The sequence below is a fragment of the Panicum virgatum genome, chromosome 4N (assembly GCF_016808335.1).
Source record: "Panicum virgatum strain AP13 chromosome 4N, P.virgatum_v5, whole genome shotgun sequence".
NCBI lineage: Eukaryota > Viridiplantae > Streptophyta > Magnoliopsida > Poales > Poaceae > Panicum > Panicum virgatum.
This window is the reverse complement of record NC_053148.1, coordinates 39565833-39591942: the sequence shown is the minus strand read 5'-3', so window position 1 is coordinate 39591942 and position 26110 is coordinate 39565833. Positions and strand designations below refer to the sequence as shown.

Sequence of the window (26110 nt, the reverse complement as noted above, 5' to 3'; positions counted from 1 at the left end):
TTTATCTTTTTTACCGTATAAGAGTTTTCTCTTTTTTGTAATTTTGTTATTTCTAGATGCAACTAACAGAATCGTTAATAGAGGCAAACAAATTTCAAAGGTAGGAGTAAAATCATAAACTGATAAAAATGAGGGTAAAATTACAATTAGATTTAAAAGTAGGGGAAATATCGCAATAACCCTATTAGAATATAGATTACATAATATAAGTCAAAGTAGTGGGCTATCGTGGAAAGAGTGCGATAAGATAACTCGTTTCCATTAGTTCGCACTGGACGCTCTCCAGCCAAGTTTACCAACCAGACCTCTATAAAAGGCCCACACGTTTTGGGGTACTTCACATCCACATTGGTTCTCAACCACGCTCACGAGAAGAGCAGAAGAGGCAAGACGTGGGCGGCGATGGACGGCCGCGCCCCCGCGATCGGGCGCCGCCACCACCAGGTGCTCGCCGACTCCGGGCGTGTCCTCATGCTACTCGGCACCATCGTCATCACCCACCAGCTGGGCGCGAGGGAGGCCGCGTGCAGCAACGCCGGGCACCTGCTCCTCGCCTTCATCGTCTGGCTGCTCGGCGCGGCGCTCGCCATGCTGTCGGTCGTCGCCCTGCGGTTCCCCAGGCTCGCGGCCGCCGGCGCCGCTCTGTCGAGGGCGCTGCGGAACTACTTGCTCGGCGGCCTCTGAGCCACCATGGCAGGCTGGCAGCCCCGCGGGGCCGAGAGGAAGGGAAGAGCACCAGTGGACTCTGTTCATCAGTTAACAGTTACCGTTGCGTCGTTCTGCATGCAGTTGCATCCTGCAACCTAAATACCACACGCCACTTCTTCCAACCGTCACGTTTGAACTTCTTCACACATAGATCTGTTTAACTACCAATAAAATTTCTCATAATTAATGATGATTCTAGTTCTTTTGGAAATTATTTCATGATTTTGGTTTTCAGAGGAGGAGGAGGCGGGGGTGTTTGCTCTGTTTTTCTCTGCGGAGTGCGTTGAGTCCTGAGGCCCAGCCCAGGGGGTTAGATGAAAAATCGATGGAGGAGGAGAAGGCCCAGCCACTTACCGGGCCACCATATAATCTCTCCGTAACGAAAAGGCCCATAAAATGGCAGTATTTTCTCGGCCCAGACCGTTCATGGAAAATCCCAACCGTCAGAAAATGATCCAGCGGCCCACAACGACCCCAGCCCGACAAGGCGACAGCTTCCTCCTCCCGCTGCGACCGCTCGAGCGCGTGCTGCTTCGCTCCGTCCCGTCCCTATATAACCACGGCGCCCGGATTCCTGCCCTCTTCCCCACCCTTCGCCCAAGGAGGCCCGGCCTCGCCTCACCCTCCCTCCCGCCCGCCCCCGCCGATCCATCCACCCAATAAAGCGCCTGTACAGATCCAACCCTCAGGATCCGGATCGCCCCGCCCCGCGCCGATCCGCGCGATTTCGTTCGATTTTTCCTCCGTTTTTTGGCCCGAATTTTTTTGTGGGTTTTCTCTCTTCTTCGATCGGAGCGCTAGGGTTTGGGCGCGCGAGGGGCGGCGCATTCCAGGGCCATCGTCGCCGGGGGCTAGGGTGATTTCTCACCGGGGGGAGGGGACCGGACCGAAGCGATGGAGAAGAAGAAGGTGGCGATCCCGCTCGTGTGCCACGGCCACTCGCGGCCCGTGGTGGACCTCTTCTACAGCCCCGTCACGCCCGACGGCTACTTCCTCATCAGCGCCAGCAAGGGTAAGCGAATCCCCCACATCCACTCCCGAGCGATGTAGTTTCATTTCAGTTTTGTGACTGGTTTGGATCGGATTGTTGATTGTGACGCGATGGCCTGCTGTTAGCTATATGCGTTTACGAGATGTTGGTTAGACTGCATGTCTGCATGTGCTTAAGTGATGATTTCTACACCATAGTTAGTTTTAACTGAATGGATCAATTGGTTGGTATGCAGTTTGTGCCATAGTAGTTCCCTGATGATTTAACCGTGTAGTTTGGTTGACTTGTGGGCTAAATTTTTCTAAACTACCTCTAGGCCTGCATAAATTGGACACTGATCTTTTGAACTGCTTCACTAAATGTGCTACACACCTGTCTTGATCAATTTAGTAAGGAACCTACCATTTATGGAATGGAGAGTCAAAAAGACACAACACCATTGTTTCCTTTTTCCGGAAAGCATCCACAGTCAAATGGGCGAAATTGATTGCCAATCTAGGCATGTTCTAGCTTTTTTCCTTCTAGCCATGTTTTAAAGCGCTAGGCCATCAGGTTGGCGTGTAGTGCTATTCACTGGTTATTTGAACCTGGCAGCCGTTTTGTCGTTTAGCCATAGGGCACTTAGCGGTATGGACTGTAACGGCAAGATGAGCTACTTGGTTGACTTCTGGAGAATAAGGGAGTGTTTGGTATACTCATATACATTATGTTGGTATATCAAACATCTACCTGTTCCTTCCATTCATCTGATCAAGTAGCCCTCCAATGAGTTATGGCTATGAGGGGGTGCTGATATTATGTTTTTTGTGTTGCTGGTGTGGTGACAGCAGTATGCAATTGAGTCCTTATGTTTATGTGCTTTTGATGTGTAATAATGTTAGTTATCCAATGCTATCATTAAAGGTATTGAGGTTGGCGTGGTGCAATTTTTCTGAACTTCTGAAGTTTGCCTTATTGAAGTCATTTGGAGGATGAATTAGTTATATGCGAACTTGTAGTTTATACAATATCTTGACAATTCCTTTTAGAAGCCCTATTGCTGGCCAGTTATGAATCATAATTGCACATGGGTTCCTCTTTGGAGCGTATCAATGATATTTCTGGTACTAGGTATTTGCATGAATAGTTAATTTATGACAGTTTAAATGGGTAGTATTAAATCAACACTATGTACAAGTCAGCATTTTTTATAGCTTCATGTTTTGAACACCACGGTGACAAGGGATGGGAAACAAAATGAAATGGTTAGATATTCATGGAGAACATATTAAAAGCTTGATACAGAAACGGATATGGGTATTGGGTACATAGAAATATGTGTGTGCATCTTTATTGTGGATAATAATATGTGGATTACCAAATAACATCTTACTTTATTGGTTCATGGTGAAGATAATACATGTTTTTTTTTTAAATTTCTGAAACCTATACAAGTAGGAAAACAGATTGCATGCTAACTTTTGCCTACCAACACCCTGCCCCTTATGTATATTTAAATATTGTCATGTCATATCAGGAGCATTCTCACCTCATCCAATCTTTTTTCCTTGCAATATTAGATGGACCCCATTTCGTAAGGATATAATTTATGGTCTATATTTGAGCTTCCTTGCAATTTCTTTTTTGTAGTAGGCATTGGGTTTGATTTATGAATGATATATTGAAAAGAATCTTATATGAAACAATACTAATTAGCTTATGTTATGTGTTCTTTGTTGTAAGCAACTAAGCATTATATAGCACTGTGCCTCAACTGGGTATTATGCATTGGGGAAGAGAATGGATAGATACTAGGCTAGGTCATGGGACCAAGCAACATTCGAAAAGGAATCAGAGCCACCTGTCAGGAGAGAGGGAGCTGGTGGACATGAGGAAGGTTTTTGTTTCCTCGGACATATGTGCATGTCCTCAGACACATGTTTATATATTGTTTACATATACTAGTGAATTGCAGTAGGACAATCATATCTGCCTTTTGTTATGTTGCGAGCTATTGAATGATTCTTTTGCCAATTGGTTTGTTCTGCAGATACAAATCCAATGCTTCGTAATGGTGAGACTGGTGACTGGATTGGGACATTTCAAGGTCATAAAGGAGCTGTTTGGAGCTGTTGTCTTGACAGAAATGCTCTGCGTGCTGCATCTGCATCTGCTGACTTCTCAGCGTATGATTTTCTTGCCTTTCGAAGTTCCAGTCGGTGTTATAGTTACTTCCAATTTCCTTTTGTAGAGAGTTAGATGCATCTTGATTACCATATCAAATCATGTTTATTTGATGGATAATTTCTACAAATTCATTCTTAATTTGCTTTAAGACAGGCATTATTGTACATGAATTTAGATGTGTTTTCATCATGCTAATCTGATATGCTAGTAACTTTGGATACAATCATATGTATACAGTGCATGTTAGTACCAAAATGTGTTTGGTTAGGACAAATGATTTATCATTAATTTGTAGCCCGTACTATACATCCTTTTTTGCCCAACTATTAATATGAGCAGGGGTTACAATGAATATGAGGAACACTTTATCTATCAATTGTTTTGTTCTTGTTTTACATCTTATAAGATCAGAAGTATATAATAGCTATATAAAATCTTGCAAGGATCAATTAGGATTGAAGAATTTTAGTAAAGGCACCATGAAAAATTATAAGCTGTAATCTTTTCTTAAGATTTAGGTGGTAAGTGACCTACCATTGTAATTACCATAATTATTTAGGAACATTGTGGATCATACAGGTTAGCTAATATGGTGTTTTTAGATAGGTTTTTGTTAGTTCAATATAATATCCTATTTCATGCAAAGCGATAACTGCCTAATTGGGAAGTTTGCATGAAAGTGTCTGTTGGCAGGTGTACGTTTTATACCATATCACTACAAGAGATGTTTCGGTGTTCATTCCCAACATTAATTTTCTCTGTTAGTAACTATCATTTATACCGTTTTTCCAGTAAAGTATGGGATGCACTGACTGGTGATGAGCTACATTCATTTGAACACAAGCATATAGTACGGGCCTGTGCCTTTTCTGAGGTAATGCTTGTTACTTGTCCCCAAACCATGATTGTCAGATCTAGTCTTGAGTGTTGTTTCACCCAAGAATGATACAGTGCAGAATTTTTATTATAGAATTTCTTTAATATGTCTTGAGTGTTGTTTCACCCAAGAATGATGCAGTGCAGAATTTTCTTTATAGAATTTCTTTAATATGATTAGGTATTGTGCTTTAAAGTAACTTGGTCAGTTACCTTAAATCTTGTCCTAATATGTTATGCTTACTGCAATTATTGACCATCTGAAAAACATAATGATAGTATGGTTTGTTTGCGCATCTTACGTAGCAGTAGTATCTGTTCGCTTTCTTTACTTTATACTATTGTTCCAAGTTAGTTGCCATTTTAGTTCCATGTTTATAGAGTTATTAGTTTTCACATGGCCTACCCTTTTAATTCCATTATCTGGCACTGCAACCAAGAGAGCACAGAAGAATTTGCTTCATCTTTTTTTCCTTTATAAAGCCAATAGATATGTATATACAAACTGAAATCAATTTGTGAAATCATATGTTTTTGGTCTTTGGGAAACTGCTTTACATTTCATCCTTGGAGATGTATTTTTTCATGCTCTTCTACTGGCAACTATGCTACAGGATACCCACCTGTTACTCACCGGAGGCATGGAGAAGACTTTGCGTGTGTATGACATGAACCGCCCTGATGCAGCTCCAAGAGAGCTTGACAAATCACCTGGTTCTGTCCGAACTGTTGCTTGGCTTCATAGTGACCAAACTATATTAAGTTCCTGCACTGATATGGGTGGAGTAAGGTGTGTGCACAAAAGATATGCCTCAATTAATAAAAACATGAACACTTGTTGGCCGCTTAGGTTTACTACAGCCTTGTTCCTCTTAATTAATTTGTATGGCTCGATGCAGGCTATGGGATGTGAGAACTGGAAAAATTGTCCAAACTCTTGAAACCAAGGCATCTGTCACTAGTGCAGAAGTAAGCCAGGATGGCAGGTTCATTACTACAGCTGATGGCTCAAGTGTAAAATTTTGGGACGCAAATCAGTAAGTTCTTTAAGTCATCATTTTTCTTAACAACTTTAATTGATCGATCCTTTTCCAACAGATGTTTTTATATTCTGTTTTTCAACAGCTTTGGGCTTGTTAAAAGCTATGATATGCCATGCAATGTGGAGTCAGCTTCACTGGAACCAAAGTCTGGGAGTAAATTTGTCGCTGGAGGAGAAGATTTGTGGGTTCATGTATTTGATTTCTTCACTGGTGAAGAAATAAGTAAGTTCATCTATTTTTGTTCTTAATCATTCATAAGATCTGCACCTTAGGACCCATGGTGTAGTTTTGCCCATACAAATAGAAAGATCAGCATATAACATAGCATGTTTGTTTAGCTTTGAATGCTGTATTGCTGTGTTATCAGTTATGTTCTGCTCCTCTGGCTTTCGCAGTTGAGATGCAATTGTCAGTTATATTCTTGTATTTTTAGCCTCAACGCCAGTCAAGCAAAAATTGAGTGCTTTTATGGAATCCTAACTCCTCCCCTTTGAGTACCACTGGCACATACACTCAAAAAGATGAATGTGGAAACGATTAGTTGACACCCTGAATCACTTAGTATTTTCAAATAGTTTTGATTATATCCACTTGATGATAGCTATAATTTTGGTTTATTGAGAAATATAATTGTAGACAGTATCTTGATGGCACTTGTATTCTGTTTTATATTTTCCTTAAATTGCTATAATTTTTATCACTAAATAATTTTAGATAGTATCTTGATGGCATTTGTGTTCTGTTAATATTTTTTCTTAAATTCAAGAGCTTTTATTGTGGTTTAGGTTTGTCTTGTAGAAATATTCTTTGTACATTAGTGATTTCTTCTCCCATTTCTGGTATTTCTAATGGAGATAGGCCTTTTTATTGTTTTATTTCATTACACTTGCCAAATGAATTGACGAATGTTCTTCTAATACGCAGCTTGTAACAAAGGGCATCATGGTCCAGTCCACTGCGTCCGGTTCGCACCTGGTGGTGAATCATATGCCTCAGGGTCAGAAGATGGCACCATCCGGATCTGGCAGCTTAGCTCCCCGAATGCTGATGACAGTGAGGCGGCCAATGGCAAGGCAACTGCTGGGGTGAACGAGGTTACAACCAAGATCGAAGGCTTCCACATCCCCAAGGAGGGGCAGACCGAGGGGTAGAAGTGTATCGCATCTCTGGCATGCTTAGCGGTGCTTGGTTATTGGGAGGAGATTGCCATCAGAGCCTCCGTGCTTATTCAGTTTCTCCCTTCCGAGTCATCATCAAGGCCTATTTGCAATCCAAGGATAGACCGGCTTCTTGAGTCATCATCACAGCACTGGGAGAGAACCATGTCCCTTCGTGAGCAATTGGTGGTGGTGGGTTTTTGTATGGGGCCCTCGCTTTGATAGGACAATATCAGCATAGCGCGTTTAGTGTCGTGAATAAACCAAGAGAAAAAAGCAAGTTCCGTAGCTTAGTTGCTGTGACTGCGTCCAGAAAGGTTTAGTATTTTGTACCGCTGCTGGTAACCGTGATTGTGGTGACCTTTTTTTTCCTCATCGTTTTAATCCGTACAATACAATGCATGAGGGCTTCATTGACCTGTAACTTCTGTGGCTTTTGAGGTTCGAATTCCGATTTCTAAAGTTGCGAACATTTCCTGACCTTAAAATTAGCTCAAGAGCGTCGTGCTGTGCTGCCCGACAAGTGACAGATTCCTCGTGTTCGGTGTTCCTTCCTAAAAAAAAAAAAGATTTCTCCTGTTCCGATTCTGATCGCTTGATCTCAATTCGCGACATGCTCTTGTTATGGTTGCTCGGAACGTGCGGCGGTGCTGATCAGTGACCAGATCCGCGAAACCTGCAGCTGTATTTGCCCGCATGTTACTGAGCTCGTATCTAAGGTCATAATTGGTTCCCCTATAGCATAAATATACTTTTCCCCGGGGGTCATCTGGGAGATGGCATTGGCGCATGTGTGCAAGAATGGTAGCACTCTGCCACTCCATCATCCTCGTCAGTCGTCAGTGCGTTCGCAAAAGGGAATCGCGTCACATGCCCCGCCATGTGAACCGACCCATGGCTGCGAGTATCTTCCGATGGGCCGCCTTTTCTCCGGCCGCGGCGTGCATCAGTGTGCATGTGGAGTCACTGTTCATGGCCACCTCAATACCTCATGATTGGCACCAGTTGCATTGTATACAGTACCCTGGTACTATTATTGCCAAGATGTCGTTTCATCCGGCAAATAAACTGGAGTTCTGTTCTACCAAACTGCTGTCGTATTGGACCATCTATGATCTATGGTCTACAACGTTCAGGTTTTTTTTTTTGTTTCCTGAAAGAAAAGAACCTCAGATCTGAGTGCCTAAACTGAACGCACACCGCAAGTTGTTTCTAAGAAAATGGGCACTGCAATGGACAATCTTTGCAGTTCGCAGTGCTGACCTTGTCTCGGTGCCTCGTCTTGTACTGGCCTCACGATGTGCCCCGGTGTCACAGGACGTTGTAGGCTTCTGCGCCGCTCCCTGCTAGGCTGCCTGCAACAACCAGGAAACGGGAAACGCCGTTCGATACCGATCCCGTTGCGGCGCGCCTGCACGGCAGCCGGCCAGCACCGGTTCCACGAGAGGAGCAGGGGGCGTTTCAGGATGTACAGGATCGGGTTGGCGACCGGAGCTGGGCGCTCGCGCTTCTGCAGCCACAGATGCAGGCGCTGGCGCGCGCGCCAGGCAGCAACAAATTGCGGGGACCTCATGAGGCAGTGCACGCTTGGCTGCAGGCTGGATTGATGTGCGTGTTCCATGGCCAAATTCCAGTGCCACCAAGATGAAACGCATTGTTCTTTCGTAGGCGCAGCTGCTACGAGCAAACGTATACCGCCTTCTGAGTTCTGACAGAGCACGAATTTCCTGTGCAAACATAAAGAGCATCCAGTGATGCCAGGATCAAGTGGTCAACTCTGGTTTTAGTTCAAAATAGTGCGGAGACAGACTACCACGCAATAGTTTGACAGCTTGGACATTGATTACAAGTTGAGTGCATGATTGACAGGCTCTTCCACCTAAAACCACCCGAGCAAAGCTCAGATCCACATCAGAAACAGCTGACGGAGATCGCTTGGAAAAATCATGGCATCCTGCACGCACGACCGGCACATCACGCTCAGCACCTCCCCACAACCACCTTGGCAATGCAAAAAAGCTGATGGTCTTGGAAGGTTTTCAGGGCAGAACCGATCAATTGGACAGGGGAATTCAAGTTTCAGCTGGGCCTGCAATTGAGACATCTCAATCAGGCGGCAAAGAATGTGACACCGTTACTGAAAAGCAATTGCTTTCCCCAATCTGAATAAACTGGACATATGACATATCAGACATTCAGGCAACCCTAGCGAAGAAATCACACCCACTACCTAATCAAATTGCCTACTTCAAGTGCCCCCACACAGATGCCATGCCACAACTGAAAACAAGAACTGACGGCGCGAACGATGGGATGATCATAAGCGTAAACCTCTGCCCTGGCACCTGAAGATGACCAACTCCACTTGCCACCTGGGAACAGCAAAGCGTCCTTCATGCGTTGCCAACCTTTGAGATCCTTGGAACATCCACCGGGAAGTTGTCAATCTCATCCATCCAGGGGTTCTTCTCCTTGGCCGGGTTCACAGTCCGGAGCGCCTTCCAGACGGCGCTGTTGCACTTGAACCCGGACCCGAAAGCGATCTGCCAGATCCTGTCGCGCTTCCTGATCCTCCCCTTGGCCTCGGAGTACGCCAGCTCGTACCAGAGCGAGCTGCTCGACGTGTTGCCGAACCTGTACAGGGTCATCCTCGATGGCTCCATGTGCCAGTCGGTGAGCTCCAGGTTCTTCTCCAGCTCATCCAGCACCGCGCGGCCGCCGGCGTGGATGCAGAAGTGCTCGAAGGCCAGCTTGAAGTCGGGGATGTACGGCTTGATCTTCATCTTGAGCACCTTCTTGGCAACCAATGTGGCCATGAAGAGGAGCTGCTCCGACAACGGGAGCACCAGCGGCCCCAGCGTGGTGATGTTGGTCTTGAGGGCATCACCGGCGACCGCCATGAGATCCTTGGACAGCGACACGCCGATCTTGCCAATCTCATCCTCCTCCTGAGTCACACAGCCGAAGCACTTGTCGTCGGCACCCTTGTGCGTGCGCACCGTGTGCACCAGCTCGTACTTGGACCTCCGCCTGTCGGACCGCTTGTTCGAGAGAAGGATGGCAGCGCCACCCATCCGGAACAGGCAATTCGACACGAGCATGGATCGGTTGATCCCAAAGTACCAATTCAGCGTGATGTTTTCCATGCTGATCACCAAGGCGTACGAATTGGGATGCACCTGCAGCAGATCCTTGGCGAGGTCGATGGACAGCAGCCCGGCGCTGCAGCCCATCCCGCCGAGGTTGTAGCTGACAATGTTCCCCCTCAGCTTGTAATGGTTCACCACCATGGCTGACAGCGACGGCGTTGGGTTGAACAAACTGCAGTTGACCACGAGGACGCCAATGTCCTTGGGCCTGACCCCGGTCTTCTTGAGCAGCTGATCGATGGCGCCGAACATGACGGCGCGCGCCTCCTTGCGGGCCTCGTCCATGCACGGGTTGGGGGGCACCCGGAGCACGGCGGGGGGCAGGTAGGTGTCCTCGCCGAGCCCGGAGCGCTCGAGGATCTTGCGCTGGAACTCGAGGTTCTCGTCGGTGAAGGAGCCGGTGAGCTTGGAGCAGTGCATGAAGGTCTCGCGCGTGCACTTGCGCTCCGGCTCCGGCTTGTAGCAGGCGAAGTCGAGCAGGTAAACGGGGCGCGGGCGGGTGAGGAAGTAGACCGTGGAAAGGAAGACGAGCAGCGTGGAGCAGGCGACCACGGAGAGGAGGTTGAAGCGGAGCTGCTCCCACAGGTCGGCGAGGTCGCGCGGGGAGACGGTGGAGAGCTGCACGGCGACGAGCGCCATGAGCGGCGACAGGAGCAGGTACATGCCGTGGGAGATGAGGTAGTGGTACCCCAGCTTCACGTACTTGAGCCGCACCGACTGCTGGAAGTCCGGCATCCGCCGCCGCGGCTGCGCCGGCTCCGCAGCCGGCGGCGCGGGGGCAGCATTGGGCTCCGCCGCCGATGTCCCCATTCTGAAAGGAAAAACAAAGATGCCCGTCAGGAAATCCCAAATGCCAGGATCTCAGGCAAGAACTTCTGGATCTCCGAATCGAGGTTTCAGATTGGAACGCCACGATAATCTAAATCTAACGCGGCCGGCTAATCAGGAGAAAGAGGGAGGCTTTCGCGTCGCGCGTACCAGGTGAGGGATTAGTTTCCGGGGGTGGAGCAGGGAGGCGGCGACGGAGAGGAGAGGAGAGGAGAAGGCTTCAGCCGGCAGAGTCGCCGCCCTTCCCTCTCTTGTCTCTCGATCTCCGCGGTAATGCGGCCGTGAGCGCCACGGGGAGGCGCCCAGCTCGGTGGTTTAATAGGGGGCCAGAGGAGGCCACGCGAGATGAACAAACGGAGAAGACAAGGCCGGAGATGAGGAAAATTTTCCCTCGCCCCCTCCATTAATTGTAAAATTCTAATGATCATGAAGGATCATACTGTATTTCTTTATTACAAGCTAATTTCTGAGTTGGCAACTGAGAATATTTGCCACCTTTTCTTTTACAAAGGCATGTTTCCATAAGGAATCATTTTGTAAATGCACATGTGTGTTTAAAAAAATATATTCCCTCCATTCATAAAAAATGCAACTATGGGATCTATGCCAATCAAACTAGTTTAAATTTGACCAAATTTATAATAAACAATATTAGCAGTTATGTCTCCAAATAAAATTTATTATGAAAATATATTCAATAACTAATCTAATGGTAGTTAATTCTTATCATGAATTATTATTTTATATAGTTTCAGTCAAAGTTTAAACTGTTTGACTCATCAAAAAGTGAGAATTTCATTCTTTTGTGGATGGAGGGAGTAGCTCGTTTCATTGTATTGGAGGCGAGACCTTCTGTGATTCACGGCACTGATGGACCAAATCGTCTTCATGTCCCTAAGATGAATCTTGTTCATTTTAGTAAGCCATACAAAAGCTTCGATCTAGATTTCATGGTCTTTAGAGCGTATCTTACCCTACGATTCTCGGCTAATTCCGAGACCAGAGAAGCAGGCCACGTCGCCAGCTTTTCTCAGTCGTCGGATCGGCCGGACAAACGGGCCAGATCTTGCGTTTTCGGTCATTTTGCACAAAAGACCTCGAACTTCCTAGAAATACAACCCTCCATCCACTATCTTCTCTTAGAATTTTTCCCAATAAACCCCTAAAGTTTTCTGAAATCAACCCGCAGTCCAGGCGACCAACGACCGACGGCTGGGCGAGGCCCTCCTCCCCGCGGCCCGCTCCTCACGGCCGCTGGCCGAACCCCCCCCCCCCCCACCCCCGCATGCGCCGGCCGGCCTCCGTGCGCCACGAGGCCCGGTCCTCGCGCAGGAGTCCCGCCCTGCAGCTCGCCGCCGGCCTCGCACGCCGCCGGCTCTCCTCGGCTCTGCCGCCAGGAAAGCGCAGGGGAATGGGGAGCGCCCCCACGAGCCGGCCACCGCCGCCCGCGCGCCACGGGGCCTCACCCGCCGCTGGCCCGACCTCCGGCCGCCTGCTCCCGGCTTGCTGCCGCCGGATCCAACTGGCGCAGGAGAGAGAGAAGGAGAGAGAGAGAGAGGGGAGGGACAGAGCGAGGGGAGAGGCGCAGCCGCGCAGGGCAACACGGCGCCGCGCGCAGGCTTCGCCCCCGCTGCAGGCGAGGCAGGTGCATCCAGACAAGAATCCCAACGACCCGCAGGCGGCCGAGAAATTCCAGGTCCTCACTGCAGCTTGATTCAGTCCATGTTCTTGCTGGACAGCGACTCGATTTAGCGGAGTGAATGCTTGTTGTCCTAGCAAGCTAAGTTTTTTCCCCACTCAAAGTCTCGATGATGTATTTCATTCTCTCGCACAAAAGAATATAGTATGCTGGAACTCTCTTATCTCTGGTTATAGTTGGAACGGCAAAATGGTGGAAGCAGATGAGCTCTTCAAGAATATGCCTGCAAGGAACGCAGCTTCATGGAACACAATGATTTCTGGTTACGCAGAAAATCGACGATTTGTTGATGCACTAAAATATTTCAGTGCAATGTCGGCTTCAGGGCAGATTCCGGGAGAAATTACCCTGTCAAGTGTTCTTCTTGCATGCGCAAACTTGTGCTCTTTAGAGGTGGGCAAGATGGTTCATGCTAAGATTGTCAAGCTTGGAATCGAACATAACATCTTTATGGGAACTGCACTCAGTGACATGTATGCCAAGTCAGGGGATTTGGACAGCTCCAAGAGGATATTTTATCAAATGCCTGAAAAAAATAGTATCACTTGGACTGCCATGGTTCAGGGACTTGCAGAAAATGGCTTTGCAAAAGATTCTATTTTGTTGTTCGAGAATATGATGGCAAATGGAATATCACCGAATGAGCATACATTTTTAGCTATTTTATTTGCTTGTTCCCACAGTGGTTTGGTGGAACAAGCCATACATTATTTTGAAGCAATGCAAGCACATGGCATCCCACCTAAACAGAAGCACTACACCTGCATGTTTGATGTCCTAGCTCGAGCTGATCGTTTGACAGAAGCCGAAGAGCTTCTCATGAAGGTTCCAAGTAACTTTGAAGCAAGTGCATGGTCAGCTCTTCTGAGTGCTTGCAACACTTACAACAACAAGGAGATAGGTGAGAGGGCAGCAATGAAACTTCATGAGTTGGAGAAAGATAATACAGCGGGCTATGTGCTACTCTCGAACATGTATGCATCTTGTGGTAAATGGAAAGATGCTGCTGAGATAAGAATACTGATGAAAGGAGCTAGCCTTAAGAAAGATGGTGGGTACAGCTGGTTACAATTGAAGGGACAATATCATGCCTTCTTTTCTTGGCATTTGATATTTTCCAAAAAGAAGAATGAAAATGAGAGGATGGTATAACGCAGCAGCAATTGGAACTTCAGAACTCCGAGAGTCGAGTAAATTGAGCTAATGTCTCCAGAATGGTCCTATACAATGGATCAATCTCGGTTGTCAAATATTTCAGGGACAACATACTGGATGGCACTGTTTTTTTCACCCTCCTTTTCGGGAGCGAGCTGTTCGAGGACTACATTGGTCATCTTGCAATGGCAACAATGGCCTCCACTGAGATGACAACCGACAACGACAACCCCTAAAAGCTTCAGGACAGGCTCAAGGTTAGAATTGACCGAGGAGGCAGGCTATTTCTGCACTAATGATATTTAGGCACTCCACATTTTGATATAATAATGTTGGTCTCATTCTATTTTTATTCTGTTCAAGAATGTACAAAGGGAAAGAGAGGAAAAGCTAGCTAGATTCCTCAAGGAATTCCTCTCCCAATATGTTCGTGGTGACAAAGAAAGATTCGCTAATCGTGTGGAAGCTGAGGCGAAGAGGCTCTCTCCAGCACTTGTCAATCTTCTGATCCTATTAAACCATTTGTACTTTTATGTTGTCTAGCATTCAACTCACTGTGAAAAAATGTCCATTTGCAGCATCTGGACTGGATATTCTTCGCACCATCGGATATATGTATTCTTGACATGCAGCAAAGGAGCTAACATCAAATGGTGTGTGGACAGGAAAGAAACATTAACAACAGCAAAAGAAGCCACATTCAGAATGTAGTTTATGTAAAAGATGAATTGTTTGTAGATAAAAATCCCATCATACAGAAACTAAGTAATATGAAAGCTCCCTTGATAACACGCTACATTGGTTAAGCTAGATCCCACAATGCATATACTACCAGCGTATATAAGAGGTGCCCCTGAAAATTTGACAACTTTGTAGTTCTGAATGGACAAGCATGATTTGCGCTTTCTGATCCAAAAAGCTTCGCACCATCGGATATGTGTATTCTCGACATGCAGCAAAGGAGCTTGGCAAGAAGGCCATGTACCTAGGAGTGCCATTCGCGGCTGAGTGGGTCAGGAACAAGAAGTCACAGATCACAGCAGCAAAAGGTGAGCAACTTTTTTTCCCGTAGTGGATTGTGCTCTGCTGATTAAAATTGCGAACTGATGAGAGCAAAAGGAGAAATGCAGGAGCCCTGCAACTGTTGCAGTTGCAAGAGGACGCCTGCCGGCAGAGTAACAAGGATGGCAATGCCACGGAGTAGGATGTTGACTTTCAGATGAGGATGAACAAGGATCTGATGATGAGCTCACTGTGGAAGCTGAAGGTTGTGGAAATTGAAATGACTCTCCTGCATGTTTGTGAAATAGTATGTATCTTGAGGTATCTGATTACATACGGTATGATAAGTACTAAGTAGTGCCTACAACTGTCTGGACTATGAGTACTTTTCTATTCTAGATTCATCTGTTGAAACTGTCTGCACACCAAGCTTATTTTATTTAATGGGGTTTTTATTTAGGTGCTTTACGAAAACAATGTCAAGAAAGAGGATCTAAAGGCCCGAGCAACGGCCTTGAAATTCTCGGGAAAATATTTCAGGTAAACTAATTTATATCACGATGTGCTCCACCGCTGCATCTTAGAGTTTAACCAGTGAAACTGACATTTACAAAATTCAATATTTGATCAAATGAAATATGAATACAGGGATAAGGAGGCATTACCTGGGCCAGAGCCAGGGCCGTCAGGGCCATCAAAACGAACAGTTCTTGATAATGACAGCAGTTTAGATGACAGTTCAGATGATGACATAGCTCGGACGGTGCCATATCAAACTCCTGCATTTACTCTGTGGAGAACCAAAGTTGTCCTCACATGCTCTTAGAATTTGCCAATCCGCTTTGTAAGGATATGTACATTACATAGTAACTATTTAATAGTTGATACCAATGGTAAGCAGAGCTTATCCCATCGTCTTACCAAATCTAAAATATATTTACTTTTCTTGCACATGCACCGCATGCGATTTATTTTCAACTTGGGAACCAAATCAACAAAAGGAAAAATGATGTAGTTCGTCAGGTGGGTTCTTAGAAGTTTCTAATTTCAGACTCACTTTGATGTCCAAACAGGGAAGGTACTACTTAGAAGTTGTTGGAGCATTTGCGTCAAATCTTCTAAGTTAGCAGATTACAATGGGCAATCTCAAAGGGCTGTCTAATGTACATGAATTTCATACAAGTAGTAGTCGGTCAATCATCATAACTGTGGAGATATGAATGCAGCTAGCCACACAAACTTGCAAGCTGTTTGGGTACAATGTACAAATTCTTTTAGTTGTTATATCAATCTAATTACATTTTTCTTCCATGTATCAAATAAAGTTTCAAATAATACAAATAAATGGCACAAACCAAGTCTCGCGCAGCAAGGCTGCGTGGCGTTTCTAGTGATTTCTAAGTAACAACAGTTTCTTTTTCTAGTTTGTGTAATATACCTATAAGGATTTTAGTCAATTAAGCTATCAAATATAACCATTCAGGTATCAAATGTAACCATTCTCTTGTTACCTCAACGATAATTGACAGCTACACTAAACTTAAATTACCGGATAGTTTGTAGTTTCACTTGAAACAACAATAAACAATCTAGACACTTCAACTCCGATTCATCAATTTTCAATCAAAAGAATATTTGAGAAAACTTAAACTCCAAAACAGGTACTCCAGCTATGGTCAAAATTGCAACCTATAATCCCCATGATTTTAGCGCAAGTTCCATGATAAGCGTGTCTTTCCTGTTTGTTACCATGCCACAAAATTTTGGGAAATTTAGATCTGTACCATTAAAAGATCTCAAAATTAGATATATATCATCGTTATCTCACTGACATGTGTGGTTCATAGGAGTCAATGATATGTGAGTCACGATGATATATATCTAAATTTGAAATTTTTTAATGGTATAAATCTAATTTTTCCCAAAATTTTATGCAAAGGTGGGGGCCAAAGTGTGAGGCGGACAATCCTTTACGCAACGCTTTATGCAATTAATTATGCCTACACAAATTCTGCGCGTTCTTTGGCAGAAAAGACGAAGAAATTCTGCGCGTGCAAGGATCAACGGCTGCCAGGGCGGCGCGGGCCGATACGGACGGCTGGATCGGGGCCCAGACCGGTAACAGGCGCCCACGTCGCGCGGGTCCTCCACTAGTGCCCGTCCACCCTATTCCAGATGCCCGTAGCCTTTTTTTTCCCTTCTCACGTGCATCTGGGGCCCACGTGGTGGTGCCAGTCGAAGCAGCAGTACGAGCAACTGGGCCAAATGGAACAGGTGGGGCCCCTCTGGCTGGACTAGCCGCCGAATCTATTCATCGCGCGCGATTTTTCGTCGCCGTGTCGCAGAAGCGCTCGCTCCTTCCCTGTTCTTCTTCTACCTCGCGACAGGGGAGGGGGCGCTGCCCCAGCGAGCAAGGAAGGAGGGGGGAGGGGGGGCGGGAATGGGTGGTAGGTGGGCGGAGCGGCCGCCGGTGAGGCCGCCGGCGACCGGGGTGGTGGCAGGAGGCGGCGGAGCTTTAGGGTTTCGGGTTGCTGGGGGCTGGGGCGGGCTCCATGGCTGCCGGACTTAGAGGAGAGTGCCGGGGGCGGGGGGGGGCGGCGGCGGCGGCGGTTCGGCCGGCGGAGGGCAAGGCGGCACGGGAGCGCCGCCGGCCGGGCAGGGTAGGACCTCCAGTGGGCGGAGGCTGGCGGCAGGGGCGAGAGAAGGCTGCAGCGGTGGTGGATCGACGGCGCAGCAGCGAGATTGGTTAGCATAGTGGTGGTGGAGGGCGGAGGCGGCGGAGGCCGCCGGAGCCGGGGAGGTGGTCGACGGCGGGGGCGGCCGGGGGTGCTCGCCTCTGCGATGGGTTGGTCTAATCTCGCATAGTGCGAGGAATAGACACCCCCCTGGACTAGCCGGGCTGGCTGTGCTCACGAAGGGTAGATAGAAGTGTGGTATTTGAAAATGAACAAAGATGTTAATTAATCGTTCAAAAAAAGAACAAAGATGTTAATTAACAAAAGTAAAATATTCGACTTCATCCCTGAATTAACATGCTTGGCCTTCATCCCTTATAACTATTAAAACGTTCAATTCAGTTCTCGAACTATCCGAACTATTTCGTCCATTCTCTGATGTGGTACGCCACATTGGCTCATCTTATCACCGGCTCAGTTATCTAACATGTAAATACCTTCTTTTTACCTTCCATAGAGCAGCTCACCCCCATACAACTTCTGTCAACAAGAGGCTAGCTGATCCTATCCTCCATCTACCTCTAGCAGCTCACCCTTTGTTTCAAAACTTAGTCCCAACAATGGCTACCTCCATTGCTTAAGCATCTGCAAATGCAGTTGCTAGTGGAAGTGCATCTATTATAATCGAGATAAGTACTGGCATGGCTGCTGGGACATCTGCAAAGGCGACCATTAATATTTCAGAGGAACCGGCTCAGCCAAGATTTGATCCACTTCAACTGGTCGTGGAGGACAAAGCAGCTCCTTTTGGAACAGATTAGGAAAACACAGTGTCATCGGAAAAAGAGCATCATGCAGTTTAAGTGTCTAGATCTGCCTGAATGAACAACTACTTTAATGTTTGATATCAAATGATATCGTTATAATTCTCACAATATCATTTGATATCAAACAAACAATACAGTTGACGGAGGCTGCATGGGTGAGCAGCTCACTGGGCAGGTGACGAGGCGAGCCAACATGGCGTGCTATATCAACGAATGCACGAAATTGGATTGATTTGGGTAGTTTGAGAACTGAATTGGACATTTTCATAGTTAAAGGACAAAATCGAGCCAAGCATGATAGTTCAGGGGTAAATTGGGCTATTTTGCTAAAAAAATAAAATGAAGAAAGATGCCCCTTTCACAACATTATTTCTAGAAAGGTCATTCTAGGAATTTTCCACATGGAAATTTCTCTCCGATTCAGTTGAAATTAAGTCAAAATTTGTATCTATAGATAACTAATTTTTCAACGACACAAACCTCAGAAAATAAAGGATAAAAATCAATGGCAACAATTTTTTAATTTTTCGACCGTAAGAAACGGGTCCGTCCCTTTACATGATGCACATATATGACTTTTTTTTTTTTGGCACAGATGTAAGATAGTTGGATGATTTTCTAAATTTGGCCTAGTGCTTTGGGGTAATGTAGTTGTTTCATTGTTTGCAGGTGTTCGAAATGATAAGATGATCTACATAATTTTGGCCTACTGATCGGAGCTAATGTAGGTAGTACTGTGATGACTCGCATGGTAAGAATTGTAAAATTTAAAACATTCCTAATATATTATTCTTGCATCTGCATCCAGTTGACATGGCTGCCGTGATATGCCAAAATTCTACTATGGTCTCCCATTTTAACTTTTACATGTCAAAGAACGCGCGGCAAGGTAAAGTGGAATTATGTATTGTCAAAATCGGCAACAGCTTTTTCACGAGCATACTTGGTTTGGATCCAAATTATTTATAAATATAGTATTTCATTATGCAGATGCTTACATACATGCATTGCATTTTCGTCTCCTACGAAGGTATATGGACACACCCTACCACTATTAACATGCATTTACAGCGGGCTAGTCGGAAGATATTAAGATCGGCAAAGGTGCTTTCACAAAACACAAAAAGATTGGTAAAGGTGCTGTTTGTTTCACCTTATGGTTTTGAAGGTTCCATTTTAGGAAACCCAAGAGTCAGATGAGTCCTAGAATCGGGAATTTATTAGATGATTATGGATTCTCGATTAGTCATACTTTTGGATTTCTCAAAATCAAACTTTAAAAATTCGCCATAAGCTGAAACAAATAGGACCAAAACCTTACATGGGTCTTGTTGCCAATGGATTGTTTCTCAATATTAAGTTTGTTTGAGTTTCTGATAGATTTTTAGGGTGAACAAACTATGTACGAAGTTCTGGCGAAGCTTCCGGAAAGCCAAAAACTTAGAAAAGCTCAAAGTTGACTTTATATGGAAAGCTGAAAAACTCAATTTTCTAAGTTTTTTGTAGCTTTTTTAGTCCAAAAAGTTAATAGCATCGTCTAAAAAATATTATTGGCTTTCCAAAAGAAAAAACTAGCAACAACTTTCCAGAAAAGGTTCAAAACCTGCAATGCAAATAAATAGGCTCTAAATTAGCCACACATGTAATAAAAAGAGTAAAATGCACCAGAATTCATCAACTTGTAGGAGGGTGTCATTTAGGTCCATCAACTTCAAAATTGCATTTCTGGGTTCATAAATTTGTAATTTGTGTCACTTAGATCCACGAACTTTGAAAGTTCATTTCTAGGTCCATAAACTTATAATTTGTGTCACCTAGATCCATACCCCTCCATCTAGCCTTCATGCACTGATATCACACCAATATGAATCTACACAGTTCCCACACATTGATGGAGTTTCATTAATTAGAATGGTGAAATTTGAGCCCCAATTTCTAATCAAGTGCATAGGGAGGGGAGAGGGGGATGAGAGACTTATTTTGGAGGCTATTGACATGTATTGGGATTCAAAAGGGGCTTTTGGACTGCCATTGGTGAGTTATGGAGCTTATATCCAGATATAACCCATAATATGTGTGGAGAGTAGGGGTGATTGCTTTGGAAAGATGGAGGAGGTTATAGAGGAACTCAACAACATGTGTACCGTGGTAGGGGATATTATATACTCCATGGCGTGGGTGGCAGGATATGGTGGTTCAAATTATTGTGGCGAAAAATCTTGTGATCATGTTAGACTTGGGTCAACCCAGAATAGTTCTTGGTGAGGGGTTGAAAGACATTCATGGACAGCTATATCAGGGCGACTTTTTAAGGGTCTATAGCCACACGATTGCTCATGGATGAAGTTCATGAACCTAAAAATGCATTTTCAGAGTTTATGGACTTACGTGATGCAAATTACAAGTTTTATGGACCTAAATATGCACTTTCATCGTTTATGGATCTAATTGACACGAATTTCAAGTTGATGGATGTAAAGATACATTTTTAGATTCGTGGACCTAAATGACACATTTTTACATGTTGGTGGACCTCTGATGCATTTTACTCTAATAAAAACAAAAAAAAAATACGGGCACCGTTGGTGAATCCGAGACCTGATCCCAAATTGCTATATTTTAATCCCAATGAAGTGCTCTCTTTTTTATCTTTTTAAAAAACTTGAGAACCATAGACATTAAAGTTTTATATATGAATATTTTGTGACTTAGTATCGAATTACCAAAGTGATCACTATCTAAAACAAACCTACCCGACAAGTAAAAGGAGATGGGCATCACGTGTGGAAATTTATGCATTCAAACCACCGAATTTTAATCTACTCGCGTTAGGTGACACGTTCTCCGTCAAACATTTCCGGCCAGCCACACGCGAGGACACATCGCGCAGGGAATCAAGACGGAGCCCAAGTACAGTGGACGCGGCGGCTGCGGTGCTTTCCGCGACCGCCTCCTGCCATCCACAAGCCTCGAGACTTTGAACCGAACGGAGAGTCGTAGAGGGCTAGAGGCACGCCACGGCCGGCACGGGCGCCGGTGTTGATGACGATCGAGCCTGCGAACCTGAAGGTGGTGAGTACAAAAATCGATCGATCCGTGGTCTGGTTCCTACTGTCCGTTCATGGCCTCGACCCACATTTATTTACCTCGCGCCCGGGAGCTAGCTAGGCGATGTGAGGACTTTTTTTTTTGAACTTTGTGATGCGAGAACTTGAGCAATCGGGATTCCCTCAACACTGTTCTCGTGACTTTTGAGCCTCTGTGGGCCGTCCGATCTGAGATGCATGGATATGATTGATCGCTACAGTACCCATGCTACAACATTAGATGACTTTTTTTTCTTCTGTCCACCGAACACATGAGGTCTACCGCGCTGGTGCCTTGCGAGGCCGGTCTCAGCATGGGAGTTTTATAAAAAAAATTATGGGTATTAAATTTTATACAACGCTAGTAAAATTTGCTGACGTAGCAAAATTATTATGAGGAGAGAGAAATGAGAGTTCCATAAGATGATATAGGAGTTTTATTTCGAGTTTTCAATTTTAGTAACTATACAATAAAGTCATGCACTCAGATTGACCTTATAGTTATGAGCACCTCTCTCTCTCTCTCTCTCTCTCTCTCTCTCTCTCTCTCTCTCTCTCGAATAGACGGGTGTTGACGAAATCAGGGATAGGATAGTCGTAACAGAAGGGAGAAAATCTACATCCATTCTAAATTATAGATCATTTTAAATTTTGTATATATAAAATTTTTTATTTATCTAAATTATACATATCTAAATTTGGAATGGAGAGAGTAGCATTTAACAGACTGTTGTATCAGCAATTCAATGATCGATATAGAAGTTTTTTGAAAAAATGATCAATGTAGAAAGAAGTTAATAAAGAAAGAGAAAGAAATTGTTTCTCAAGCAACGAAGAAAGCGGTACACTTTCATGACAAAAAAAAAGAAAAGAAAACGGTACACCTATGTGTTGGGGTGAGTGGTGTTTCTCACCACTTGTTTTCTGGGTCCCCACCGCTATATGAAGCGGTAGCCCTGTCATCGCCCCTACCCGAGAGCTCAGCGCCGTCCCTGCCTGCGCATGGAAGCTGTGGAAGCTTTAGAAGCTTTAGATTTGGTGAGTTGATAGCTATGGAAGCTGTATTATTTTAAATTAGAATTGCCCTAAGTTCATTTTGAGAAACTGTTTGGTGGGAACAACTTCTTTTGATATGGGGAAGGCGGAATACATATAATTTAGTTGGGATAGTTTTAGATTCCGGTTTCCTTTCGAAACTGAGTGATTCTCTTTTGATAATAATACTATAGCAAGACTTATCACTACTTTTATAAGTATAGGAAACAACAAATTATTGGAGGTTGATTATGTCATCTTCCCTGCCTCTCCAAGTCTAGATAGATACTCCCTCCTTCTCTAAAAGAGTGCAAGTCTCACTTCCCGAGAAATCAACTAATTTTAAATTTGATCAAATTTATATAAAATTACTAATATTTATGTCTCAAATAGATTTATATGAAAATAATTATTAATCTATTGATACTTATTTTTGTAATAGAGAGGTTAATACTATTTGTATAAACTAGTGGAGATATACATGCTGCATGTACGTATTTAATTTTTCTTCCATTAAGCAACGATGTCATTTATTTTTCTTCAAAAAATAATATACATCTTTATTTTCCTTCCATAAAACAATGATACACATTATTATCCTTCCGAAACAAGTAATGACGTAAATAATGGATATGTGCAAAGGAAAGTAAAGTGTGTGCCAAAGTAAAGTAATATGCGGGTACAAAAGGTGAGTATTGGAAATTGCTAGTATAAAAAGTATTAGCTTTTCGGTAGAAATATTTTCCTTCTATTAAAGAATGGGTCTCCACTCTGTTTCGTTAAACCTTTTGACCTGACAAGTGGGATATTCTTGAGGGGTACGGTGGGTCTAATTTTAGTTAGAAAAAGTTTCAGTTATTTCAACTTTTATAGTATAGATTTGGTCAAGTTAAAACTATTTAACTTCTTGGAAAATGATAGTTGCATTTTTTTGACAAAGAAAGTAGTTGAGAAAACTGGTGTCACTAGGCAACAATCTCAGTCTCTCAGAGTGGTGGTGGAGCTGCTTAAGCCGTCGGGGTCGCTGGACCCGATGAAATTTGCAAAGTTTAGTGTGGAACACTGTTCACCACTGTATTAACCCATTGTGTTGGGAGAGTCGACCCAATGACCTGAGAGTACAGGCTCCAGACACTACTATAGTAACTGTTCGTCTACACGGCCATTTACACGATGTGTAAAAGCTACTTAATGGGTAGCCGTGTATGCCGATTAGTCGTGTAAAACCGTTTTGTTCGTTTAAAAGGCTGTTTAAACGATCGTGTATTCTGACTATTTGCTAAACGGTGGGTAACCGATCGTTCACCATTTAACGTTTACATTTAACGTTTACATTTAACGTTTAAGTTAACATTGACCATAGTACTAGTGTGCAGTTGTGCCGCTAATGCACAGATCTCCCAGAGAGCGATGAAACCGTTATTATGCTTTTTTTTTTGAAAGATATGAAACCGTTATGCTGCCAAGCAATGCAAGGATCAATCTGCCGTGGGTTGGTGGTGGTCTGTCCCTTTCCTTGTGCTGCAGGCCTGCAGCGGCACCGCATGCCCCGGTAGCTCATGTAAATGCGCCCCCGGCGCGCGGCCACCGCGGGCACGCCGCACCGCAAGCGTGAACTGGCTGGCACATGACGCGGCAGCCCATGTGACCCCTGCCTGGCCCCGGCCTGTTCTCTAGCATCTTCTTCTCCTCCTAGCCTCATCTCCGTTCGTTCTCCGCTCTTCAAGCTGAACCACCAACAATGGCCACCTATGGCATGGCGTGCAACTCCAACGTAATGAGACCATGGCTGGCCACGAAAAGGCGTGGTGAGTCACCACACCACACCATACCAGAGATGTAGTGCTGGTGTGCTACCAACCATGGCTCCATCGAGTTCTGGTTTCAACAAAGAGGAACCATATGGCTGAAAAGCATTTAGCAGTAAAAAGTGTAAAAAATACAGAGAGGCAAATCAATGCGGTGAGCAAGATCACCAAATCCTAAATGCAGTGGTCATCTCTCTGATGAGGGCAAAAGGGAAGGTAGTACAGTGGTCAGTAGGGCTGGCTGGCTGGCAAGAGGGAATCCATTTCACCATTTGCCTGCATGGCATGTGCACTGTTGTACCTTCATCCCGGACCGGACCACCCGCGCCAGATGGCAGAGACTGGCACTTTGCCTCCATGGAGGCCCATCTTGAATTTTTCTTTTTTTTCTTTGGTAATTTTCTCTAAAGATCCGGCCCGTAGTCAGTGACCTGGATGGTCCTTGAGGGTACAATGTACAGACTACAGGCGTACGTACGCCGTCATAAACACGCATGCCGCGCGCAGAAGACATACAACTATACAAGTTGGTCCCTTGTGATGGGCATCAAATTTCAGACCACTGTGCAGCTGGGTATGTCTCGCTGCTGCACCAGGGAGGCATGGTGTGGTGCCCAGCCCAACCACAGGAATTACTACCACCCTAGCATATGCTCTAGCTCTACTATATTCTATGCACGTAGCAATAGCTAATTCACATTTTTTTTCTCTGAGATTACACAACACAAATCAGACACTTACAACACACACTTACTTCTATGAACACACATACGACAAACTCTATCCCTTTAAATATTTTCGATGACTAAACCGACAAATCCTTGAGATTGAAGAACTCACCACAAGCATCTCCCTGTCGACTGCAGTGGCGGATCTAGGAATGGATTAAGGGGGGGTGATTTTCTTCTTCCTCTCTCTTGCTTTAATTTCTTCCTCCTCCTTTCTCCAAAAAAATGGAGGGGGGCTCAAGGAGAGGCTCCATTGTTTGTGGGGGGTCTAGCCGTCTAGGCGGGAGCCTCATAGACCCACCGCTAGATCCGTCCCTGGTCAATGGGAACGTCGCCTACCACTGAAATCACAATGCTATGGAATCCTAAATTATTTGTTTCTACAAAGAGTCTAACTCAGGATCTGAAGTGCTACCGAGACTCCTATAACCACTAGACTGCATATCTTTTCGCTACTTCACACTTTTGTTTCCTTCAAGTACATGTACACATACCACGCGCCTACAAATAAACTAATACAAATTTTGAAGACATCACATCAGAAAAATGTGTGATTATTGTGTTGTTGTTAAGAGAAATTTAGATGCAATCTAATACAGATTTATCTTGCCCTGAGGTACCTAGCTAGATTATTAGATACACTGTTTCAACCAAAAATCTAAGGGTCAAGGACGACCTAAGATCACCAATGGTTCCTCGTACTTGTGTACGCATTTGATAGGGCCTTTGAAAGAAGAATGAACTAGGAAACTCAAGTGTTTGTTATCTAGTGACTAGTGAAGATTATTGTGCATGCGTGCGCATGCCACGGTGAGGAATGTTGAGTACTCTATCCTGCTTGTGATGAGTGAATTGTCAACCGTGCGGTGTGATTGTGCGCTTGGTCTTTGGATTGCAGGTACACGGGCGTCGAGTGTCGACGGGGAGCTGCCGTGGAGGTGCTGTGGCCGATGGACCGTGCGGTGGACGGCGGTGAAGGGCAGCCGGGACCGGAGCTCGGACCGGGCGGCGGCTGTGGCGTCCACTCCTGGATCGAGGGCGCAAGCGGCGACGGAAGGCGGGTTTCTTGGTTTGCGCCACAAAACCAAGGAGGCGGACGGCGGTTGAAGACGCCAAGTCGTGGAGGTGACGGGCGTCGGTCTCGGGACTGGCGGAGGCGACGGGCGTCGACGGCGTC

The 26110-nt window shown here is 45.0% G+C and overlaps 3 protein-coding genes and 1 pseudogene across 4 annotated transcripts; 3 read left to right on the top strand and 1 right to left on the bottom strand.

Annotated features, from left to right (window-relative positions):
- Positions 1-1292: 1292 nt before the first annotated feature.
- LOC120671070 (serine-threonine kinase receptor-associated protein-like) lies at positions 1293-7413 on the top strand. Its single transcript, XM_039951307.1, has 7 exons — positions 1293-1720; positions 3729-3864; positions 4658-4739; positions 5356-5531; positions 5641-5778; positions 5867-6006; positions 6709-7413. The coding sequence occupies exons 1-7, from the start codon at positions 1603-1605 to the stop codon at positions 6933-6935; spliced, it is 1017 nt and encodes a 338-aa protein (XP_039807241.1). The 5' UTR covers positions 1293-1602; the 3' UTR covers positions 6936-7413.
- Positions 7414-8999: 1586 nt separating this feature from the next.
- On the bottom strand, positions 9000-11229 carry LOC120671066 (3-ketoacyl-CoA synthase 11-like). Its single transcript, XM_039951302.1, has 2 exons — positions 11069-11229; positions 9000-10901 (listed from the first exon to the last, which is right to left on the bottom strand). The coding sequence occupies exon 2, from the start codon at positions 10898-10900 to the stop codon at positions 9335-9337; it is 1566 nt and encodes a 521-aa protein (XP_039807236.1). The 5' UTR covers position 10901; positions 11069-11229; the 3' UTR covers positions 9000-9334.
- A 1495-nt stretch (positions 11230-12724) lies between these two features.
- On the top strand, positions 12725-14582 carry LOC120671069 (pentatricopeptide repeat-containing protein At5g04780, mitochondrial-like). 2 transcript variants are annotated; one of them, XM_039951306.1, is made up of 3 exons: positions 12725-14029; positions 14136-14267; positions 14351-14582. In XM_039951306.1, exon 1 carries the CDS (start codon positions 12807-12809, stop codon positions 13767-13769), a length of 963 nt encoding a protein of 320 aa, XP_039807240.1. In that variant the 5' UTR covers positions 12725-12806; the 3' UTR covers positions 13770-14029; positions 14136-14267; positions 14351-14582. The 2 variants fall into 2 exon arrangements, with proteins under 2 accessions (XP_039807240.1, XP_039807238.1); XM_039951304.1 differs by having other exon boundaries at positions 14136-14582.
- Positions 13832-16076, top strand: LOC120669390 (annotated as a pseudogene).
- Positions 16077-26110: the final 10034 nt, after the last annotated feature.